The sequence below is a fragment of the Callithrix jacchus genome, chromosome 5 (genome assembly GCF_049354715.1).
Source record: "Callithrix jacchus isolate 240 chromosome 5, calJac240_pri, whole genome shotgun sequence".
NCBI lineage: Eukaryota > Metazoa > Chordata > Mammalia > Primates > Cebidae > Callithrix > Callithrix jacchus.
This window is the reverse complement of record NC_133506.1, coordinates 138,676,863-138,695,089: the sequence shown is the minus strand read 5'-3', so window position 1 is coordinate 138,695,089 and position 18,227 is coordinate 138,676,863. Positions and strand designations below refer to the sequence as shown.

General features: G+C 61.1%; 1 protein-coding gene across 3 annotated transcripts; it reads right to left on the bottom strand.

The window, feature by feature from the left end:
* Positions 1-721: 721 nt before the first annotated feature.
* Positions 722-15,300, bottom strand: METRNL (meteorin like, glial cell differentiation regulator). Of its 3 annotated transcripts, none has more exons than XM_002748872.6 (4): positions 14,884-15,300; positions 9,484-9,869; positions 2,038-2,097; positions 722-1,279 (listed from the first exon to the last, which is right to left on the bottom strand). In XM_002748872.6, exons 1-4 carry the CDS (start codon positions 15,063-15,065, stop codon positions 960-962), a joined length of 948 nt encoding a protein of 315 aa, XP_002748918.4. In that variant the 5' UTR covers positions 15,066-15,300; the 3' UTR covers positions 722-959. The 3 variants fall into 3 exon arrangements, with proteins under 3 accessions (XP_002748918.4, XP_078231201.1, XP_035158179.1); XM_078375075.1 differs by lacking the exon at positions 14,884-15,300 and adding an exon at positions 14,514-14,705; XM_035302288.3 differs by lacking the exon at positions 14,884-15,300 and adding an exon at positions 13,667-14,207.
* Positions 15,301-18,227: the final 2,927 nt, after the last annotated feature.

Here is an 18,227-nt window from a genome sequence, read left to right as displayed (position 1 = left end):
TTACCATCAAGGAAGCATGGATCCCCCAGAGGCTGAGAAGATGTAGGGTCTGCCCAGGAGCTTCTGGAGGGAGAGGCTCTGCCCACACTGTGACTATGGATTGTGGCCTCAGGAACTCAGAGAAAGAGGCTGTTTCAGCCCCACAGTGGGTGGTGATTTGTTCTGGTAGCCGCATCTTTTGGGGACACAGGGTCACCAGCCTGGGTTCAGACCAGCTCCTGGGCATCCAGAGACATTCTGTGGGCTCCTACGCTTTGGGGAGGCTGGGGCCACAGGGCAGGACCTGAGTTCATGGAGATAACAGGGGCAGGAGCTGAGGGATGGTGCCCAGGGGGAGCTGGGAGGAGCCAGCGGGAGCCCCAGGGTGTGTCTAGTGAGGCCCAATCCAGGCCATGGGCGCTTGACCCAGTGAAAGGCAGACTGGCTCACGGGTCATCGGATCCTGGTCTTTATTCTCCAAAACGAAACAGCCAGCAGCCCAAAAAGGACCCCAGCTGGCCATGCTCATTCTTCAAAAATAAAATGAAACTAAAAACCTAAGTATTTGGGTCCGTAAACTTCTGTCATGAGAATAACAGCTTTGAATAGTACCGAGGTTCTTCCCACCACCCAGGGCACCAACAGCCAGCCCTTCACCCAGTTCCCGGCCACACGTGGTGACGCAAAATGTCTTTAAGGAACGGTATCGAATGGGGTCCCCAGGCATTTCACGACACAGGACTGTTTCCTATGCACATTTCTTTTTTACAAAACATAATACAATAACTTAGTTTGCATTTTACAGCATTTCCAATCAGCCAGGGTGTCCATGACTGGGAGCTCACAGGGCTGAGTGTGGTGAGAACCTCCAGCTTGGGCATCAGGTCTGGGCCCCAGGTGCCCAGCCCCCACCAGGACTCCAGCACCCACCGCAGCCTGTGGCTCATCAGGAGAGGGAGGCAGCACCCCAAGGCCCCAGGTCAGTCCATGCCAATCTCACAAGGGTTCAGCCCCCTCTCCTGGGCATCCCTATACATCCTCTGGAAGTCCCTGAAGCGTGGGGCACAGCCCAGGCGTGCCTCCCCAAAGTGCATGTGGCCAGTGAAGAGGAAGTCACCGCGCCCAGGCCGCACGCCACACTCAAGCAGCGTCCGGACGCGTCCCTGCCAGTGGCCATCGCCCTCAGGCACTGGCTCAAAGACCCTGCTTTTCTGCCGGTAGAGTCTGCTCACACGCAGGTGGATGGCCGAGTCCTGCCGCTCCGGCTCATGGGTGACTTCCTCGATGGAGCCTCGAACGGCTGTGCAGGGAAGGAGGTGGAGACAGGGGGTGGGGGGTGAGCAAGGGGAAGCAAGCCAGGCCGCCGCAGGCCCCCCACCCCACACACTGCCACTGCAGTTCTGCACCCTGATCAGACAGACCCGGTCCAGTTCAGAGGAGAGGGTGACGTGAGGAGACAGAGGGAGGGTGGGCATGGGGACAGCCTCAAGGCCGCTCTTGGAGACCCCACCCAGGGCCCAGGAAAGCCTTGAAAAGGGGCCTGTCCGTGAGCTTGGCGATGGGGTGCAGAGCCTCAGCCCTGCAGGACGTGGCTTCCCGTGGCCAAACCCTTAGCAGAGAGCATCTGTGCCAACGCCACAGGCAAAGGTGCTGCAGCCCTGGGACCCACAGCACTCCCCCTGCAGAGCCGCAGGGCCAGTGGGGCCTTAGGCACGGAACAGCATGGACTCGGGTTAGGGCAGGCAGTGTCCAACATCAAGGGTGCTCTGGGCTGCTGATAAAATGCTGTTTACAAAGCACTTCAGAAAGTAGAGCTGCTGGGAAACAATGGACTTCCAGCATCCCCGCGAAGAGCAATGATCACATTTACACACTGGGAAATGCTTGCCCCCAGCTCCCTTCAGGTGAGTCCAGTCCCCAGGGCCAGAGGAAGGCCTAGCCTTGGGCCTCTGCAGAGTGTCCCCTTCCGGGGGTCAGCAAAGCGCTAGAGCTGGAGGCCTGTCCTAAGCCCTGAAGAGGGGGCGCCCGGGAGACAGAGCCGCCGAGGCAGACACTCACCAAAGTCGCTGCTGCACACGGCTAGGAGCACCTCGGTGTCACTGCAGGGGCGGCAGGGGGCTGCGGAAGAAATGCAGAGTCAGCAAGCAGCCTGCACAGAGCAGGCTCTGGGCTGCCGCCCACCACATCACATGATCTCATACTCAGCAAAGCCCAGTTGGGGTGGGTGTCCATGTCAAGGCACCTCTGTGGCCAAGGTGAGTGGGAGGCACAGGCTGGGGGGGCCAGCCGAACAGGAGACAGAAAACACAACCCTTGGGGACCCCTCAGCTCCATCTAGACCTGCACCGTGGCCACAATGGGCATGGACTGGAGCGCAGACCCTCAGCCAGCCATGTCCCATCCCAGGGCCTTGATTGGGGGGTAGCGGTCTTCATGCTCTTTGCCTGCTTACATCCTCAGTGTGGCTGAGCCGGACTCAGAAATCACTCATGCCTGTTTCAAATGCAAAGCCCACCTGGGGCTGACCCGAAACCGTGCCCTCACCCCACTTTCACATCCACACCCCATGATACTGGGACCACCCCAACTTCCCAGCTCCCTCAAAAGGCAGACAGTCCCCACGGCTCTGCTGCCCACTTCCCTGGACCACAACAGCCCCCCAAGCAGCTGGAAGGGTCAGAAAGGCAGAGATTCCAGGAAGGGAATCCCTGAGCAGGCAGAATCCCCTCTGATGCCCCTGAACCCTGGGGGGCCTGGCCTCCCCTGGAGAATGCAGAAAGCTCTGAGTGAGGCTCCTGCACCGGCCAAACCGGCTTCCAACCTCCTCCCGGCCCAGCCTTCGCCCTGCCCTTCGCCCCAGTTTCTTAAGACGGGTGAGCCTCGTGAAACAGAAACCTCTACACACCACGCGTCCCTACACTCAGGGTGGACTCGGGAAACACGGTTTTATTGTTCACTCTTATTGCAGGTTTCAGGGCCTCACGTCACCTGTTCTGAGCCTCCAGGTTTTGGCCCCAAGTCTCCTAACTCAGTAGAAACTATGAGATGTGAAATCTCAATGACACCTGTTTCCCCTGCACCATTTCACATTCTGAAGGCTCTAGAAGGTCCCTGACCAAGAGCTGGGACAACCTTGCCTGGGGGTTCACTGGCCCTGGAGGAAGCTCCCATCTGTGCCCTGGCCGGCAGCTCCTGCTGGGCTAAGCTGGGCTGAGCTGTCACCTGCCTGATGAGCTGGCTGCTGGCACCTGCGGGCCCTGGGGTTCACAGCAGAGTGCACAGTTGGCACCTTGGCAAGGTGCAGACAGCTGCTCAGAGAGGGCTTCTGGGGTCAGGAACTTGCAGGGATCCTCAGGGTCTGCACAGGGGTCCATGAGACCTTGGAGTCTGCAGTGTCCTGGGCAAGCTCAGGTCTCTGTGGACCCCTGGGGTGGAGGTGACTGTCTGGGGTCCTAACCCTCAGGGATGAGGCCAGCACTCCCCGCCAGGCAGGGTAAGGGCACCTCCCAGCCTGACTCACTGGCCCACCCACCTCCTCCTGTGTTTCTTTCCATCAGGTTATCAGGAAAAAGAAGCTGTGAAGCCAGCACAACCTGCCGGGCACCTGGAGGCCGGTCCAGCCTTGCCCTGGGGAGGGCCTCCACCCCTCAGCAGCCCCGCCGCCGGGAGCTCCGGTCAAATCCCCTTCCTGCTGGTTTGTGCAGACCCACACTGCAGCCTCTGCTCTGGGGGCTCCTGATCCCTAGCCTGGAAGCAGCCCAGTGGTCTAGGCACTCTCCTATGGGGGCCCTGGGGTGTGGCCCACCCTGGACACTTAGTTCACCTATGTGGACCCCCATCCCCTCCCCTGCTGGGGACCTGCTGACGATGCTGGGCCTGATGCAGGTGGGGGCCAGATGGAAGCCAGCAGCACAGACTCCCACCTGAGTCTGGGAGAGACACAGAGAGGCCACGCAGCCCGAGGGGCTCAAATTTCAGGCAGCACTTTTATCCCCCGGAGGTGAGACTGCCCCCAGGCTCGTAGCTGCCCAGCCCCACAGGGTCAGAGGTCCCAGCCCAGCACCTGTCACATGGGTGGGGGTTGGTCGGTGACAAGAACAGTGACCACAGCCCACCTGAGGGTCCCCGCACTGAGCAGCACCCTCTGCCTGGGCAGCCATGGCAGCTGGGGCTGGGCCAGGAGCCCTGGAGGGCAGGAGGCGGGAAGTGCCCGAAGCCTGTCCTCCCGGTCAGCAAATGTGGTCAGTGCGTAGGCTCCCACCCTGGGGCAGCACAGCCCACAGCCCAGCCACATTCGTCCCACCCTGGGTCTGGGCATGCAAGCGTATCCAAGCCCTGGCGCCTCACTCTCTGTGAGTCACGGCCCAGCGACCTCAGCTGACAGCGAGGGGGAGGATGGAGACGCTCCCCTCACGCACCCTGGTACCCCGCCCTGGCTTGCCCGGCCGATGGCAGGGGTGTGGGGCCCAGGAGGGTCAGTGCCTGCAGCCTGGCCTGCTGGAAGCCTCCGGAGACCTCCCATCAACAGCTGAGCTAATAAAGAGCACCCCAGAGACCTCCTCGTTCTGATCCTGAGTTTTACAAAGTGGAGTTGCCTTCACAAATGGCACAGGGTGGACTCCAGAGTACAATCTGGAGACAATTATTACCGGGAGCCAGGCTCGTGATGGCTGTGGAATGCACTGGTCACGGACACTGGTATCTAGTTTCTAGGGGGTGGGGAGGGCAAAGGGTTGGAGTCCTGGTCCATCCTCCTAGAGGGGAGAGCTGGGGTGTGGACGTCTCGGGGAGATCACTGGGTGGGAGGGACCAGCAGGGCGGGACTGAGGGGGCTGCTGTGGGGACTTGTGTTGGACAGTAGGTGTGGGTGGACAGCCAGTGCCATGAGCAAAGCAGGAATAGCTCGTTCCGAGGAGAGGCCGAGGATGACGGACACCAACCAGTCCAGCAGGACTGCCCAGGCAAGGACAGCCAGCAGGACTCAGGCAGTTCCGGTGATAAACCTCTGTGACCATGACAGCTGGGACTCCCACGCAGCTGGTGACGGGGGACACAGCGCTTCTGAGGCTCCAGGAACAGTGAGCAGCAGGTGGGTAGAGACCGGGATCCAGTGGGCTCCAGGACCCAGGTCAAGCTCCCAAGGCTCCTCCCAAGGCCGCCATCACCACCATCGCGGTGCAGCTGGACTCCAGGCTACAGTCCATTGCTGGGGCGCCCTGGGGATGTTGGCCCCTGGCCCCTGGCCCCTGCCCTTCCCCCTGCCTCCCTCCCTTTCTCCCTCCTTCTTCCTGGTGAGGAAGCTGGTGGGGTCACACCCTTCCTCTCCACAAGCCAGGAGATGGTTAAAATGAAAATTACAGTGTCCAGAGAGAAGCCACCAAGGCAGGAAGTGAAAGACGGATGAGCGATGGGACGCCCTGGAAAATCCTCTTTTCTCCTTCTCTGCTTCCAGAAATCATGCAGATTGTCTTCCCCACTTTTCCACCCATCCCTCCCACCCATCAAGGACCTCTCCAGGGGCTCTGCGCCCACCGAGCTGGTCACCTGCCTATGGGCTCAGCCAGGGGCAGCTCTTTAAAGGGAAGGGTGTGGAGGCCCCTGAGGCGCTGTAGTACTCAGTGTCCTGGAGAGCCTGAGACAGCACCGTGTGTGTCCCCTCCCGCCACTGTGTGTGTCCACAATGCTGCTGCCCAGCCCTGGCACCTGCTCACAAGGCCCTGGGAGAAGCCAAAGAACAGACTGGAATCCTGACCCGCCTGGACAGCCTCTGGTCTGTGTTCCCCAGAACCAGACGGAGTCCCCACCTACATCCCCAACCCACTGGGTGGGGCCTGTTTCCCAGATGCACTGGCCTGGGGACAGCAGCACCACATAGCCTCAGCCAGGTCTGCTGAGCACAGATCTGGGCACCATCTGGAGCTGCACCTGTCCACTCCCCGCCCCTCCTGTCCTGCAGGGTTTCCTCACATCCAGTAAAGGCATCTGTGCTGCCTGAGGCTGGTGCAGAGCTGGGAAGTCTGGCCCATAGGTAGCCAAATCCCAAGACCCAGGGGCCGGGTCCCCCGGGCCCCCCACCTGGCCCAGTCTATACCCCTGGAATAGACTCGTGTTCTGGAATGCCCGTGTTCTGGCCAGCTCTGGGTTATGGGTGTGTCTCATTTATTCAAGCCGATTATGCAGCACAAATGTGCTACAGTCACACCCAGGAGAGGCACCAGAGCAGCAGGTTTCGTGCTGGCTGGACAGGGAATGGGCTCACACATCCTTGTCCAGGATTCCAGCCCATGGAGACTCTGTCCTCCTAAGTCAGGACTATCTATCTGGAACTTCTGAATCACAGAGGGCAGCACACACCAGGCCCAAGGTATCAGCACACCTCAGGCTCAGGGGGGTCTCCGTAAGCTGTCACGGCTGTCGCGAGTGCAGGAACGGGTGGGAGAGTGCTGGGGAGCCAGCCGTGCCCAGGGGATGGTGTCCCTGCTGCCAGATGGCCCCGACATTCCACATTATGTATCCATTCCTGTGGCATTAAGGGCTTAGGGGCCCCATCCCCTGATGAAAGGCAAATACCCTGGGGAGAGGAGATGCATCAGCCTCCTGGATTCCTCCTGCTCCTCAACCCCATCAGGATAGGGGAGGCTTCTCATGAGGGCCCTGCCCCTGTAGTCCAGGTGGGTCAGACACCCGTACCAGTTCCCGTGGTGATGCTAGGCCTGGGTCCCAGCTCCAGGGACCCCGGTGAACCTGAGAGTCTGGGCCTGTCCCCAGTTCTAAGGGTCCCTGCAGGTCTCCTTCCTCCGATGAGCAACCCACCACCCACAGGGCACTGGAAATCATCTCAGCTGGGTTTAAGCAGATGCCCCAGGGCCATGGGGCATAAACAGGGGAACCTAAGCACCTGCCTCATAGGACACAGCAAAGTTCTGGGACCAAAAGCCAGCCTGGCGTGTGCTGGGCACGGTCCTGCTCAGGGCCTTACAGACCCAGGAGCACACGGAGGGCGAGGTGGGACCCATGGCCAGATGTCTGCTCCAGCCCCTGGTGGCTCAAGTCACTCCTCACGAGGGGCTGCTGCCTCCCTGTGACCCCACGGGAACCCAAGGCCACTCAGCCCCGACCCTCGCTGCCTCTCCCAACCTACCCACCACCCCAGCCTACATAGGACCTAGAGGCCTCGGACCCCACCCCCAGAGGCAGGAGAGACAGTCTTTGTTCCCCAAGGTGAGCTCATAGGCTCCGTAGGGTCAACCCAGCTGACAACCAGAACCACTGATTTTCCACTGGAAATCTAGAAATGTGGGCTGTGCAAATGTGGACGTCCAGGTGCACCTGCCGGGACAGTGACTGCGCTGCAGCCTCTTTAAGACTCTCACACAGAAGCAGAACAAAGCTCAGGCAGGCCACAGAACATGTGACCGCAGCCCAGCTCTTCAAGACCAATTAACACTTTAATCAGCAGTGAAAATACTTTCAAGTTCCTAATATCTGGCCTGGCACCTTCTCCCTCTGTTCAGGAAGACTGAACTTGGTGCCTGGATTTCTCCAGACTTGCTTTCATTGTCTAGAGAGTTTCTCTCCGGGGGCCCCCAGACCAAGGCTTGTGCCCCCTCCCTCAGGTTCCAGCCCACCAGCACTGTTGGTGATCGAAATGAAGGCCGTCACCATCAAAGTTTTATCCAGCATGCCACCAACCACGGCACAGCTGAGCTTACATCAGCATCTAGCCCCACAGGGGCTGAGGCCCAAGGGACAGTTGGAGCTCACGGGGCACTCAGTCAGGACTCGGGGACTCATGGGGCAGTCAGGACCCGGGTCAGTCGGTCCAACACTCACTTGAGAGAGATTTCAGAAAGATCTGGGCCAAGAATACAGAACACAAAAGTGTGGGATTCTGCTCAGGACATGTCTGTACGTTTCAGATCCTCATGCGGCTGGTTTTCCCCAGCAGGGTGCTTCCTCTCACCTCAGGCATGCCCACCCCTCAGCCAGGTGTCTCCACCTGGGCCCGGCTGACATTTTGGGCCGGATCAATCTCTGGGTTGGGGCATCCTGTGGAATATGAAGGAGCCCCCCAGCCTCTGCCCACGTCATACCAGTGACTCCCAGTCATGTGTGACAACAATGGGCCGCAAGACAGTTTACCTGGTCGGCTGCCACTGGGACAGCCCCCCTAAAACAGCTCCCAAGCTGAGGTTTAGACAGTCCCAGCTCACACAGTCCCAAGACCCTGCACAGCCCTGGACGGTGACCACCCTGCCTATGGAGCTGATGGTGCTCAAAGGGCCCCGTGCCCCACATTCAGACCCCACCAGCAGCAGTGTGGAGCCTGCACCTGGCCCTGGTGTCCCCAAAAGACAGAACCCTGGGCCTGCTCACAGCGCAAGAGGTGGGACCTCCAGGGACCAGAGGCTGAAGTAACACAGACCATGAGGTCACACAGCTTACATGTGCCTCCCGGGACCTCATGCTTCCTGGGGTCTGCCCACAGAATTTTCTAGAGACCAACAAAGCCCTCCACGAAGGACCTCTCCCCCAGGCACAGGCATCCACAGATACCCCTTGACACCTCCACTTCCTGCCTGCCACGCAGGGAATCTGTTGGTTTATTTTACCCACGAAACCCCTCTGGGACCAGGGCTGGTCCCACATTCTGGACATCATAGCTCAGCACCGGTCCAAGCTGAGTCAGCCTCAGCTCCCATCCAAAAATTGACGTTTCAGGGTCTTCAGCTGACACCAGAAATACCTAGCCAATTTCCAGGGCCGTCTGAATGGGAAAGGCACCCATTTCAAAGGAGCTACATGGTCCATAAGCACAGGGCATGTCCCTCAGCACCCGCCGTGCCACCACGGGAGGACGCTCGCCACGGTCCCCAGACACACTTTCCACTATGCTCCCAGACACACTCCCCGCCACACTTCCCAGGCATACTCCTGGCCACACTTCCCAGACACACTCTCAGCCACACTCCCGGCCACACTTCTGGCCATGCTCCCATACTCCCCGCCATGCTCCCCACGCACACTCCTGGCCATGCTCCCAGACATACTCCCCGCCACACTCCCATTTCCCACCACACTCCCACACTTCCCACCACGGTCCCCAGACACACTTCCCAGGAGGCAGGCTGCTCTTCCAAGGCTGTTCCACCCAGACCACCACCCAGATGGGCCAGTCTTTTCACAACAGGTGGCTCTAGTTGGAAAGGCCGCATTTCACAGGCAGTTTAATTTGAACCTCCCACACCCCCCTACACCATGTCACACCTCCAGGAGGGCCCCTCTGCCGGTGCCAGTGACCCCCAACCCCAGCCACCTGTGGGCCTCTTTGGGTAAACCCACCACATTTGAAGCAAGAAGTGTTTTCACCAAGGCTGAGCAGACGAGGGGGCTAGGAGAAATCAGAGACACCTGCCATGATGACACAGCCCACCGCTTAGACAGGGGAGCCCACGCCAACCCCCCCACCCCACCCCCCCATCCCACCCGGAGCAGGCCACTCACCTGACAGCTCGTGCAGGTCCGAAGTCCTGTACCTCCTGATCAGCTCATACTGGAAGCCCGTGGTCCTTCGGCCAATGTCCTGCTGTAGCGTGGCCTCCACGAACAGGCCGCCCTGCTCCAGGCCAAAGCACTGCACACCGCCAGGCCTGCCGTCCCCATCCCGAACAAGCAGTCTCAGCTCTCCAGTTTTTTCCAAATAAATATTGGCCCCCGAGGAGTCCCTGAAAGGCTTGATGCACACAGTCAGGTGCCGGGCGGGCGAGAAGGTGTTGGGCCGCAGGTTCACGATGAGCGCGCCTGTCGGGTACATCCACTCCACGGTGCCGGCCGCACAGCGCAGATACACCTGCTCCACCTCCTTCCTGTGTGCCTCGTGCGTCAGCCCACTGTGGAGGGAGACACGTCAGCCAGGCCCTAGCTGAGGCTCCTGCCCCAGTACACGTCCACCCACCGCAGGGAGAACCCAGGCCCCAAGCCGAGGCTCCTGCCCCAGCACACATCCACCCACAGGGAGCCGGTGAGGAGGACACCTGCTTGAAATGATGGTGGCTCAGGGACCCACCCGCTGCTGGCCACAGGTGCCATGCGGACCTGTGCCTGTGAGGCAGGCCAGCGCCAGCTCCGCCCTTCGGCTCTGGGCCCACTTCCAGGATGGGGCCTTCACAGGGGCCCCCACCCAGTTCCTTCCATGCACCTGTGCCAATGGCCACAGTGTGGCAGGGCTGAGCTCCCACGAGTGCAGGTGGTGCCCCCCAGGCTCCCCAGCCACCCCCCAACACTCGGCGTCTGCCCCTCTGCTGCCCCAGCGTCAAACACCAATCTCCGTAGTGTCTCTGAATCAGGGTAACTGAGGGCACAGGGGCAGTGGGATGGAGCCCCAAGGAAGGGATGGATTCCTCCAGAATATCATGAGAATGCCAACAGCCCCTGGGTACCAACTATAGTTCCAGATGACCACGTGAGGGCCAGGACGCTAGAGGTAAAGTGAGAGTGAGAATGGGGCCCCACCAAGTGTGGAGGCAGACCCGGGGAAGCAACCTGCCCCAGAGAACAGCTCTTAAATTAATTACGAGTGTTGGCAACTTGGGGCAATGGAGGTTCTTGATGAGTTTTGTCTTTTAGCACTTCATTAGCCAATGATTTGATCATTTTTTTAAAGCCTGAAGACCCTGCACTGATTATAGTATTTGCAAAAAATAAGCTCTCATTAAAGCAAGATTCACTGCAAACGCCAGGTGAACTTCCTACACAGGGTGAGGATTCAGGCGGGGGCCAGCATGTGAGTAGCAAGCTAATTTCACCCCTAATAAATGCTAAACAGAAAAAATGAAGTGCACGACACTCCTGGAGAGGCAGGTCCTGGGTAGAAACAGTTATATTTTCAAGAAATTGAAACATCAAAACCCTTAAGCTGCTCCTTCTGAGCACTTCAATGTAAATGCCAGCTGGTGGCTAATAGTCACGTCATAACCACCAATGGGCCTGGAACTAACCCAGTGACTTCAACTAAGTGTTTTATTACATTGAAAGTGGGTTCTGATCAGATCTCAGACAGGTTCACCCACATTCTTAGGATTTTTATGTGAAATAAGCAATGCTCTTTCCAGAGCCCTGGCCTGAGCCAGGCACCAGAAGCCCTTTCTGCAGCAGAGAAAATGTGTAACATGTGGTTCGCATTTACCGCTGGTGACTCACACTCTGGGCCCCCAAACCTCACTTTTCATAGGCTGCGGCCACATCACAGGGCAGCACCCCCTCACCCCCTTCCGCCCCCACAAAGCCCCAGGTCATGAGTGGCCCAGGCAGCGGCCAGGATCACACACCCAGAACAGACTCCCAAATTACAGTCAATAAATCTCACACAAGCTCATCTAACATGCATGTGGGGAAGGGCTGACGAGGCTGCTGTGTGGCAATTAGACTAAATGGTGAGTGGCTGACACACTCGGCTACAGTCAGCTCTTCCTAAGCAACCGAAACAGACTTCTCATCCCCTCCCCGCCCCATCTCCGGCATCGAGGCCACTGTTCTCTTGCCTGTGCTTGGGAACTGAGCCTCAACCCTCTCCACGGAAACCACAGACACCGTCCTGACCACCTTTATGGCTACTGGCTGATAAAGATGGGGTGCTGGTCCTGCCTCCCTCTTGGGGGGACCTTAAGGTCGAGGGAGTGGGTAACTCTCACCCAGGGCTCTGGTCACCTCTGACAGCACTCCCTTCATCAGGGCAGGGGAGGAGAACAGCCACAGCTCTGCAGGGGCGGAGGGAGGGCACCCTCCTGGGGACAGGCAGCCAAACCCCTCTGCTCAGGGGGAGACTGACCCAAGCCTGAGCTGGGGCATCCTGGCCTAGCACATGCTACCTGAATCTGGTGGACACAGCTGGCTCCACCCACTCAGAAGACATTGGGTAAAAGGAGGACAAGGACAAAACACAGGTGGACACAGGAGAAAGAGGCACCCTGCTTCCTGGCCCTTTAGCTAACGTCTCCTCAGCCCACTCAGAGGGGTCTGCACCCAGCACAGGGCCTGCTCCCCCTCCTCTCGTGTTCTTCCAAAACAGCCAGACCAACAGGACCCCAACAAGTCCCTTGACATGGAGATATTCACATTAAAATCAGTAGCATGTGATGTCCAGGACCTGTGTAGACAAAAAAATGTGAAACCCTGCGTCCTTCAGCCTGGGACCCAGCAGACCTCTGCATGAAGTCGAAGACTCAGGGTCTGTGCCGGTTCCTACCAGAAAATCTAGCCCACAAACGTCTCCCCTCGAACCACTCAGCACCACAGTAAACCTGAAAAAAAACATGTTTATGAAAAATTGCTGGAATTGCAAAAACGTGACTTTTTTTTTGTGATTTTCACGTGAGATGCAGGTGACACAAGCTCAGCATAAACAGAATAACTCCGTTCCGTTGTGACAAAACTAGAGCGTGCAGAAAAAACTGTGGTTCTTCTCAACTTTAGGGAGCTGACAAGACTGAGTTGATGTCAGATCCTCAGACCCAAGGGATGCATTTTCAAGAGTCAGCAATGGTAACCACCAGGTCGACATGCTCATGGGCACCTTTATGGAATGGAGGGCAAATCCCAAGTGGATAAAGGGACTGGCTGAAGGAAGCAGTGCAGGCGCTCTGGCACCAGCCCACACACCACAACTCTGGGTCACCAAGACAAAACGCCAGGCTCCTGTATTAAAGCCAGAAAGGGCTTTGAACCCCCTAGCGAGTTCAGTCCCCACCTTGCAGGAGTCGAACCAGGTGTGACCACACCTGTGATGCTCACAGCAGTGGGAAAGTTCATGGTTCACCTTTATGGCCACTGGCTGATAAAGACTGGGCGCTGGTCCTGCCTCCCCCCACGGAGAGGGGTTTCCTAATCTCCTACTTAATTGCTTAGAAACACCTAGCAACGGAGGCTGTTGCCACATGTCATGGGGGCAACTCCCCGGCTATCAGGGGATCAGAATCCACCCGGAGCACCAGTGCCCGCCCCACCCTGTGCTTTTTCAGGACAGCTGGTGAAAAGTCACAAGCTGGCCAGCGCACTCCGGCTTCAACGGCGAGTCTCTGTCACTGATTTGTGAAGTGTGTGCGTCAACCAGGCAGTGATCACAACGAAAGAGTCTCACTTATGCCCAGAATCACAGCCCGGCATGTCCCCTCCAGAACAGCCCTGCAGCTCCAGCAGCCCCCACAGCTGCGCTCCGCAGGCTCTGAAGGTGGGGGACGTCCCTGGGGGAGTCTGAAGCAAGGAGAACGCTGGTAACGAGGGCGGAGACTGCCTCCAGGTGGGCCGGGGGCCGCACAGGTCCTGGAGGGTGAAGCACTAGTGTCCGCCGTGTCACCCACCCACCCCTGGCTCACTACGGGTGCGGGAAGCGCCCCTCCCGCCAGGCACACAGTCCCCTGACACCCTGCAAAGGGCGCCGGCTCCTTCTCCACACACTCAGGCCTGGCGGCGGGAGCCGCTTCTGGTTTCGGGCTGCTGAAGCAGAACGCCCCAAGGCCTCGGTGTGGGGGTGCCCGACCCACCAGGCAGGGGCAGCAGACTGGAGTTTAATCACTCTGCGGGGCAAGGGCAGACCCGAAAGAGCTGTCGGCACCGAGGCTCCCAGCCAGCTCCGCCGGCGCCAGCGCTCCCAGCCGACCCTCCCCCAGATCGCCCGCCGCCCGCGGCCAACCTCAGCTCGGTCCGCGCTCTGCCTCCGCCGGCCGCAGATCCCGGGACCGCCGGCGCCGCCCACGGTTCTCCGGGCGAACCTCCCGGCGCAGCGCCCGTTCCACCCCCGCCCCGCACTGAGACTCCGCTGGGGGTGCTGGGTGGTTGTGGTTTCGCAGAGACGGAGACGGGCGGCTGCGCCTCTCTCCTGGTGGCCCGCGCCCGCCCCGCTGACACCAGCCCCGCGTCCGCTCGGCCCCAACCTCCTCGGAAAACAGCTTCCCTTGAAACCACCGCGCGACGCGGCCCCCAGCGGGGAGGGGGCAGGTGGCAGCCGCCGGGTCCCTCCAGCCGAAGGGACCGGGCCGAGAAGCGGGGGCGCCCTGCTGGGTCGGGAAAGCGGGACCCAGGCCGGGGGCTGCCCAGCCTTCCCAGGAGGCGTGTTCTTCCGGGCCCTGCACGTCTGCGAACTCGAACTCGCGGCTCCAAGGCTCGCGCGGGGCGGGCTGCGGCCGCGGTGTCCTCGGCGCCCTCGGCTTCGCGTCGGAGCCCCGGCAGTCCCCGGGGCGCGCTCCCGGCGGCACTCGAGTTAAAGAAAGCCCTCGGCGGCCACCGCGGGTTGGCCAGGGGCGGGGGGTGGTAGCCCAGCGCAGCGCGCGCCGCAGCCAAGGGCGGCCTGACCTTCACGGGGCCGGGGCGGGGGGCCCGGCCGGAGCCGCACTCGGACCCCTGCACAGGTGCCCGCCCGCGGCTCCCCGCCCGCACAGAAGTGGGCCTCGCCGCGGTCCGCGCCGGTGACCGAAACCGCCGCTCCCTCCCGCGGCCGCGGCCGCCCCTTCCCGCTCTGCCCCGGCGCAGGCCCGGCTCACCCGGCCCCGAGAGCGCAACTTCCCGAGCCCGCAGGCCCCAAGGACCGACCCCTGCCTGCCCCCGGGGTGGGTCGCGGGACCGGTGGCCCCGAGGCTCAGACATGAGCGGAGGGAGCGAGTGGGCGGCCGGGCCGGGACCGACCCCGCGCGCTCCAGGCGCGCCTCTCCCGGGCGACCTCCTGGCCAGGGACCCGGACGCCGTGGGCTCTTTTGTTCTAGAACCGGGGGCGAGGGGCGGCGGGCCCCGGATTTGGCCTGGAGAGCGGGTCCCCCGAGCCTCAGCTCCGCGCCTGCCCCCGCACAATCCACCGGCCCCGGAGAGGGGTAACAGAAGCGGAGGGGCAGGTCCAGGTTCGCACCGCGCACTCACCTCCCCTTCCAGCTGCACAGGTCGCTGGAGTACTGCGCGCCCGCGCCGCCCAGAAGCACGGCCAGCAGCGCGGTCAGCAGCAGCAACGGCGGCGGCGGCAACGGCGGCGGCGGGCCTGAGGCGGGGGGCCGCGTCCACAGCTGCCCCGCGCGCCCCCAGGCCGCCCGCGCCGTGCCCCGCATGCTCTGGCTCCGACTCCGCCGCTGGCCCTGCGTCCGCGCCCCCGGAGCAGACCCTGGAGCTGGCGCGGCCGGGCGGGGCGGGGGGGGCGGTTCGAGTCCCGGCGATCACCTCGCGCGCCCCCCGCGTCCCCCGCGCGTCCGCCCGCCCATCCTGGCCCGCCCGGGGCCGCCCGCGCTGCTGGAGCCGCTAGAGCCACGCGTAGAGCTCCGCGCCCGCCGCCGCCGCCTAGCCTGTGAAGTCGGCGAGTCAGAGTAAGCAGAGCCGGGCTCAGCTGGGGGGTGGGGCCCACGCGCGCCCCGCCCCGCCCCGCCCCGCGCCGGAAACTCCTCCCGGGACGCCCGGCCGGACGCGCAGACAGCGTGTCAGCGGCGAATCGGGGGCGCGGGTGCCAGGGCGAGGGCGGGGGCGGGAGGCAGCTTCGGGGCGCGAGCGGGGTCCGGGGGAAAGGGCCGGGCCTGGACATGGAGTCGGGGCGGGAGGGCGTCGGCAGCAGCGCGTCCCTGACGGGTGCAAGGCGGAGGCGGGTTGGAAACCCGAGACCCCCGAGAACTGGCCGACGCGAGCCCTCGCCGGCCCCCTGGATCCCCGCGGGGTGGTCCGGGCACCCGGCGCTGCCCAGAGTTCGAGACTTGGCTGGTCCCGCCTCCCTCCTGCCGCGGCGGCGGGATCGGGAGGCCCAGCTGTGGACCCGGCTCCCTTCGCGGAAGGGCCGAGCGCGTGGCCCCTGCTCCCGGAGGACGTGCGGCTGCTGCGCGGGTGCCTCTGCCGAGCTCTGCCGGCGCCTTGCTCCGGATCCGCGAGCCGGATGGTTCTCGGGTTGGTGACTCCCTGCGCGTTGCGGGATGTCAACAGCACCCTGGCCCTGCACTCTGGACGTCGGTAGCGACCCCACCCCAGCTCCGACAACCCAAACTCTCCGCAGATTTTGTCAAATCCCCCACCCATGTCCGCAGGACAAGATCACCTGCGGAGCTTCCCGCTCGTGTGTTCTCAGAGTCGGTGCCTTTCCCAGGTGGTCGCCGCGGCCTCTACGCTCCTGACCCAGCGGGGGGACAGCGGAGACCCCCGCCCGGACTGGGGAGGCCACACAGACTCTGGCCAGAGAAGGAGAGCCAGAGGGTGCCGCCGGGCCGTCCCCGCTGCGAGCGCGAGCACAAAGCTGGCTTCTCGGAACTGCGGGTCAGTGACCCTGCCCGAGACGCCTGCTTTCAGCTCCAGAGCCGAGAGCAGCATCCAGCGGTGGGAAAGCTTGGCCTTGTTCCCTCTTTCCCAGCCAAGATGCCTTCCAGGAGGACTTGCAAACCACTGTGGATGTCTGAACAACCAGGCTGTGACCACCGGAGCAGGTGGGAGAGGATCTGAGAACTCTGAGTCTGCAGGGACCGAAGCCACCAGCGAAGGTGGGTGAAGCCAAAGCCCCACCTCAGGAAAGCTGGGACAAGGTTGAGGGCCTGAAGAACTGGAAGATGGCAACAGTGACTGTAGAAGGTAGTTTCATCGTAAGGATCTGTTTGGAGTGGCCCTGGAAATGCGATTCAGCACCCACCCATCAAAAGCCTGGAGTGAGGACTGCCCAGCACATAAGGTGACATCACCTGAGACTCAAGGTCGGGTTGAGGTTTGAGGAGCACACCTATGCATTTCAGAGCTTAAGGACTCCCCCACCCACCCCCTGCTCTAGGACTGTATCTTCCCCCCACTCCCATCACTGCAGGTACCAGGGTGCCCAGGCTGGTGTGGACAGGGACCTGCGGCTTCACACCTGCACACAGCAACCACTTCCTACCCTCCAAGCATAAGAAAGCAGCCCCGCCAGGCCCCGTCCACCCTTGCAGGGACAGTACTGGGACCTCCTGAGTTATAGATTTGGACTTGTCCACCCTTGCAAGGGCAGTGCTGGGACCTCCTGAGTTATAGATTTGAACGTTGGGAACACACAACCTGCCATGACCTGCTCAGGGTCTCAGAGCCCCCGGTGTCTACTAGACCAAACGGCAGAGGCCACCTCTGGAGCAGCAGGGGGCTGGTTCCAGCCTAGGCTCAGGCAGAGATCTGCCCAGCTGGCGGGCTGCCCAGCCTCCTGTGCCCAGCGGGCTGCCCTAAGACTGGGGTCATCTGATGGTGAGTATGGGACCCTAGTGTACTTTCCAAAACCCATGGAAAATACAGCACAAGAGTGAATCCTGGTGGAGACCTCAGACGTTAATAACAGCGTATCAGTATTGGTTCTTTGACTGTCACACACCTACACCCTAATAAGAGAAGGTCATTGCAGGAGAAACTGGGTGGGGGGAAGGGTTGTGGGGGACCTCTACCATCTGCTTGGTTTTTCTGTAAACCTAAAACATTAAGTCTGAATTAAAACAACAAAACTAGGGTAAGAATGCTTGCTGGGCAGTGTTCTTGGAAAAAACTAATCTATCTTAGGAAAGGAGCCTGGCTCTCCCTTCCAGGGGCACGGGTTCTACCCTGGGGCTGTGGTTCCCCAAGCTGTTCTCTTGAGGGGGTTCGTGCCCCAGAGATGTTGGGTCCTCCTGGGCACTTCTGCTGACCCCTGTCCTGCCCAGCAAAGCCACCTACAGATGAGACATCCCCTGAGTTGGGGTTCTTGGTGTTGGGAGGTATCAGGCTCCTAGAGGATGCAGGCTGTCTGGGGTGTCCTCCAACCATTGCCCCTTGCACCTCCAGGCCGTGAGGGGCTATGAACCAAAAGGATCCCAGCCGGTTGCTATGTGTAGCCCTCCCCGTGGTCCTCTGGGAAGCTCTTTGAGGAAAGAGCCTTGGGTGTCTTTGTCCCTGGATGTCTGGGAAGGGGCTGCTCCCCAGTGAACATTTCACAGGGTTAGACTCAGGAAGAGGGTTAGACCCAGGAAGAGAGTTAGACCTGGGAAGAGAGCATTGTCCTCCCACCCCATTGTGGGAAGGAGCTTCACAGCTTTGTGTGAAGTCCCTGCCTCCGTTGGAATGCTGAGGCTGAGCCATGGAATCGGAGAGCTCCAGAACCCACCGGGATAACGCCTGCACATTCCCTATACGGGCCGGCCCTACACCCTGGAAGATGGCAGCTAGGGGGTCTGGGCCGGGGGGCCTGTGGCCCAATCATAGGTCTGCATCAACCCTCTCATCCATTCCCTCGAGGAACAGCTATCAGGTGCCTCCTG

What these genes read in the sequence shown, in the direction of transcription:
- METRNL (XM_002748872.6), bottom strand. Translation starts at nt 15,065, where the DNA reads ATGCGGGGCACGGCGCGGGCGGCCTGGGGGCGCGCGGGGCAGCTGTGG. An exon ending in GGACCTGCACGAGCTGTCAG is followed by an intron (nt 2,098 to 9,483) that starts GTGAGTGGCCTG and finishes TTTCTTCCGCAG; the next exon opens with CCCCCTGCCGCCCCTGCAGT. An exon ending in CGTGTGCAGCAGCGACTTTG is followed by an intron (nt 1,280 to 2,037) that starts GTGAGTGTCTGC and finishes TTCCCTGCACAG; the next exon opens with CCGTTCGAGGCTCCATCGAG.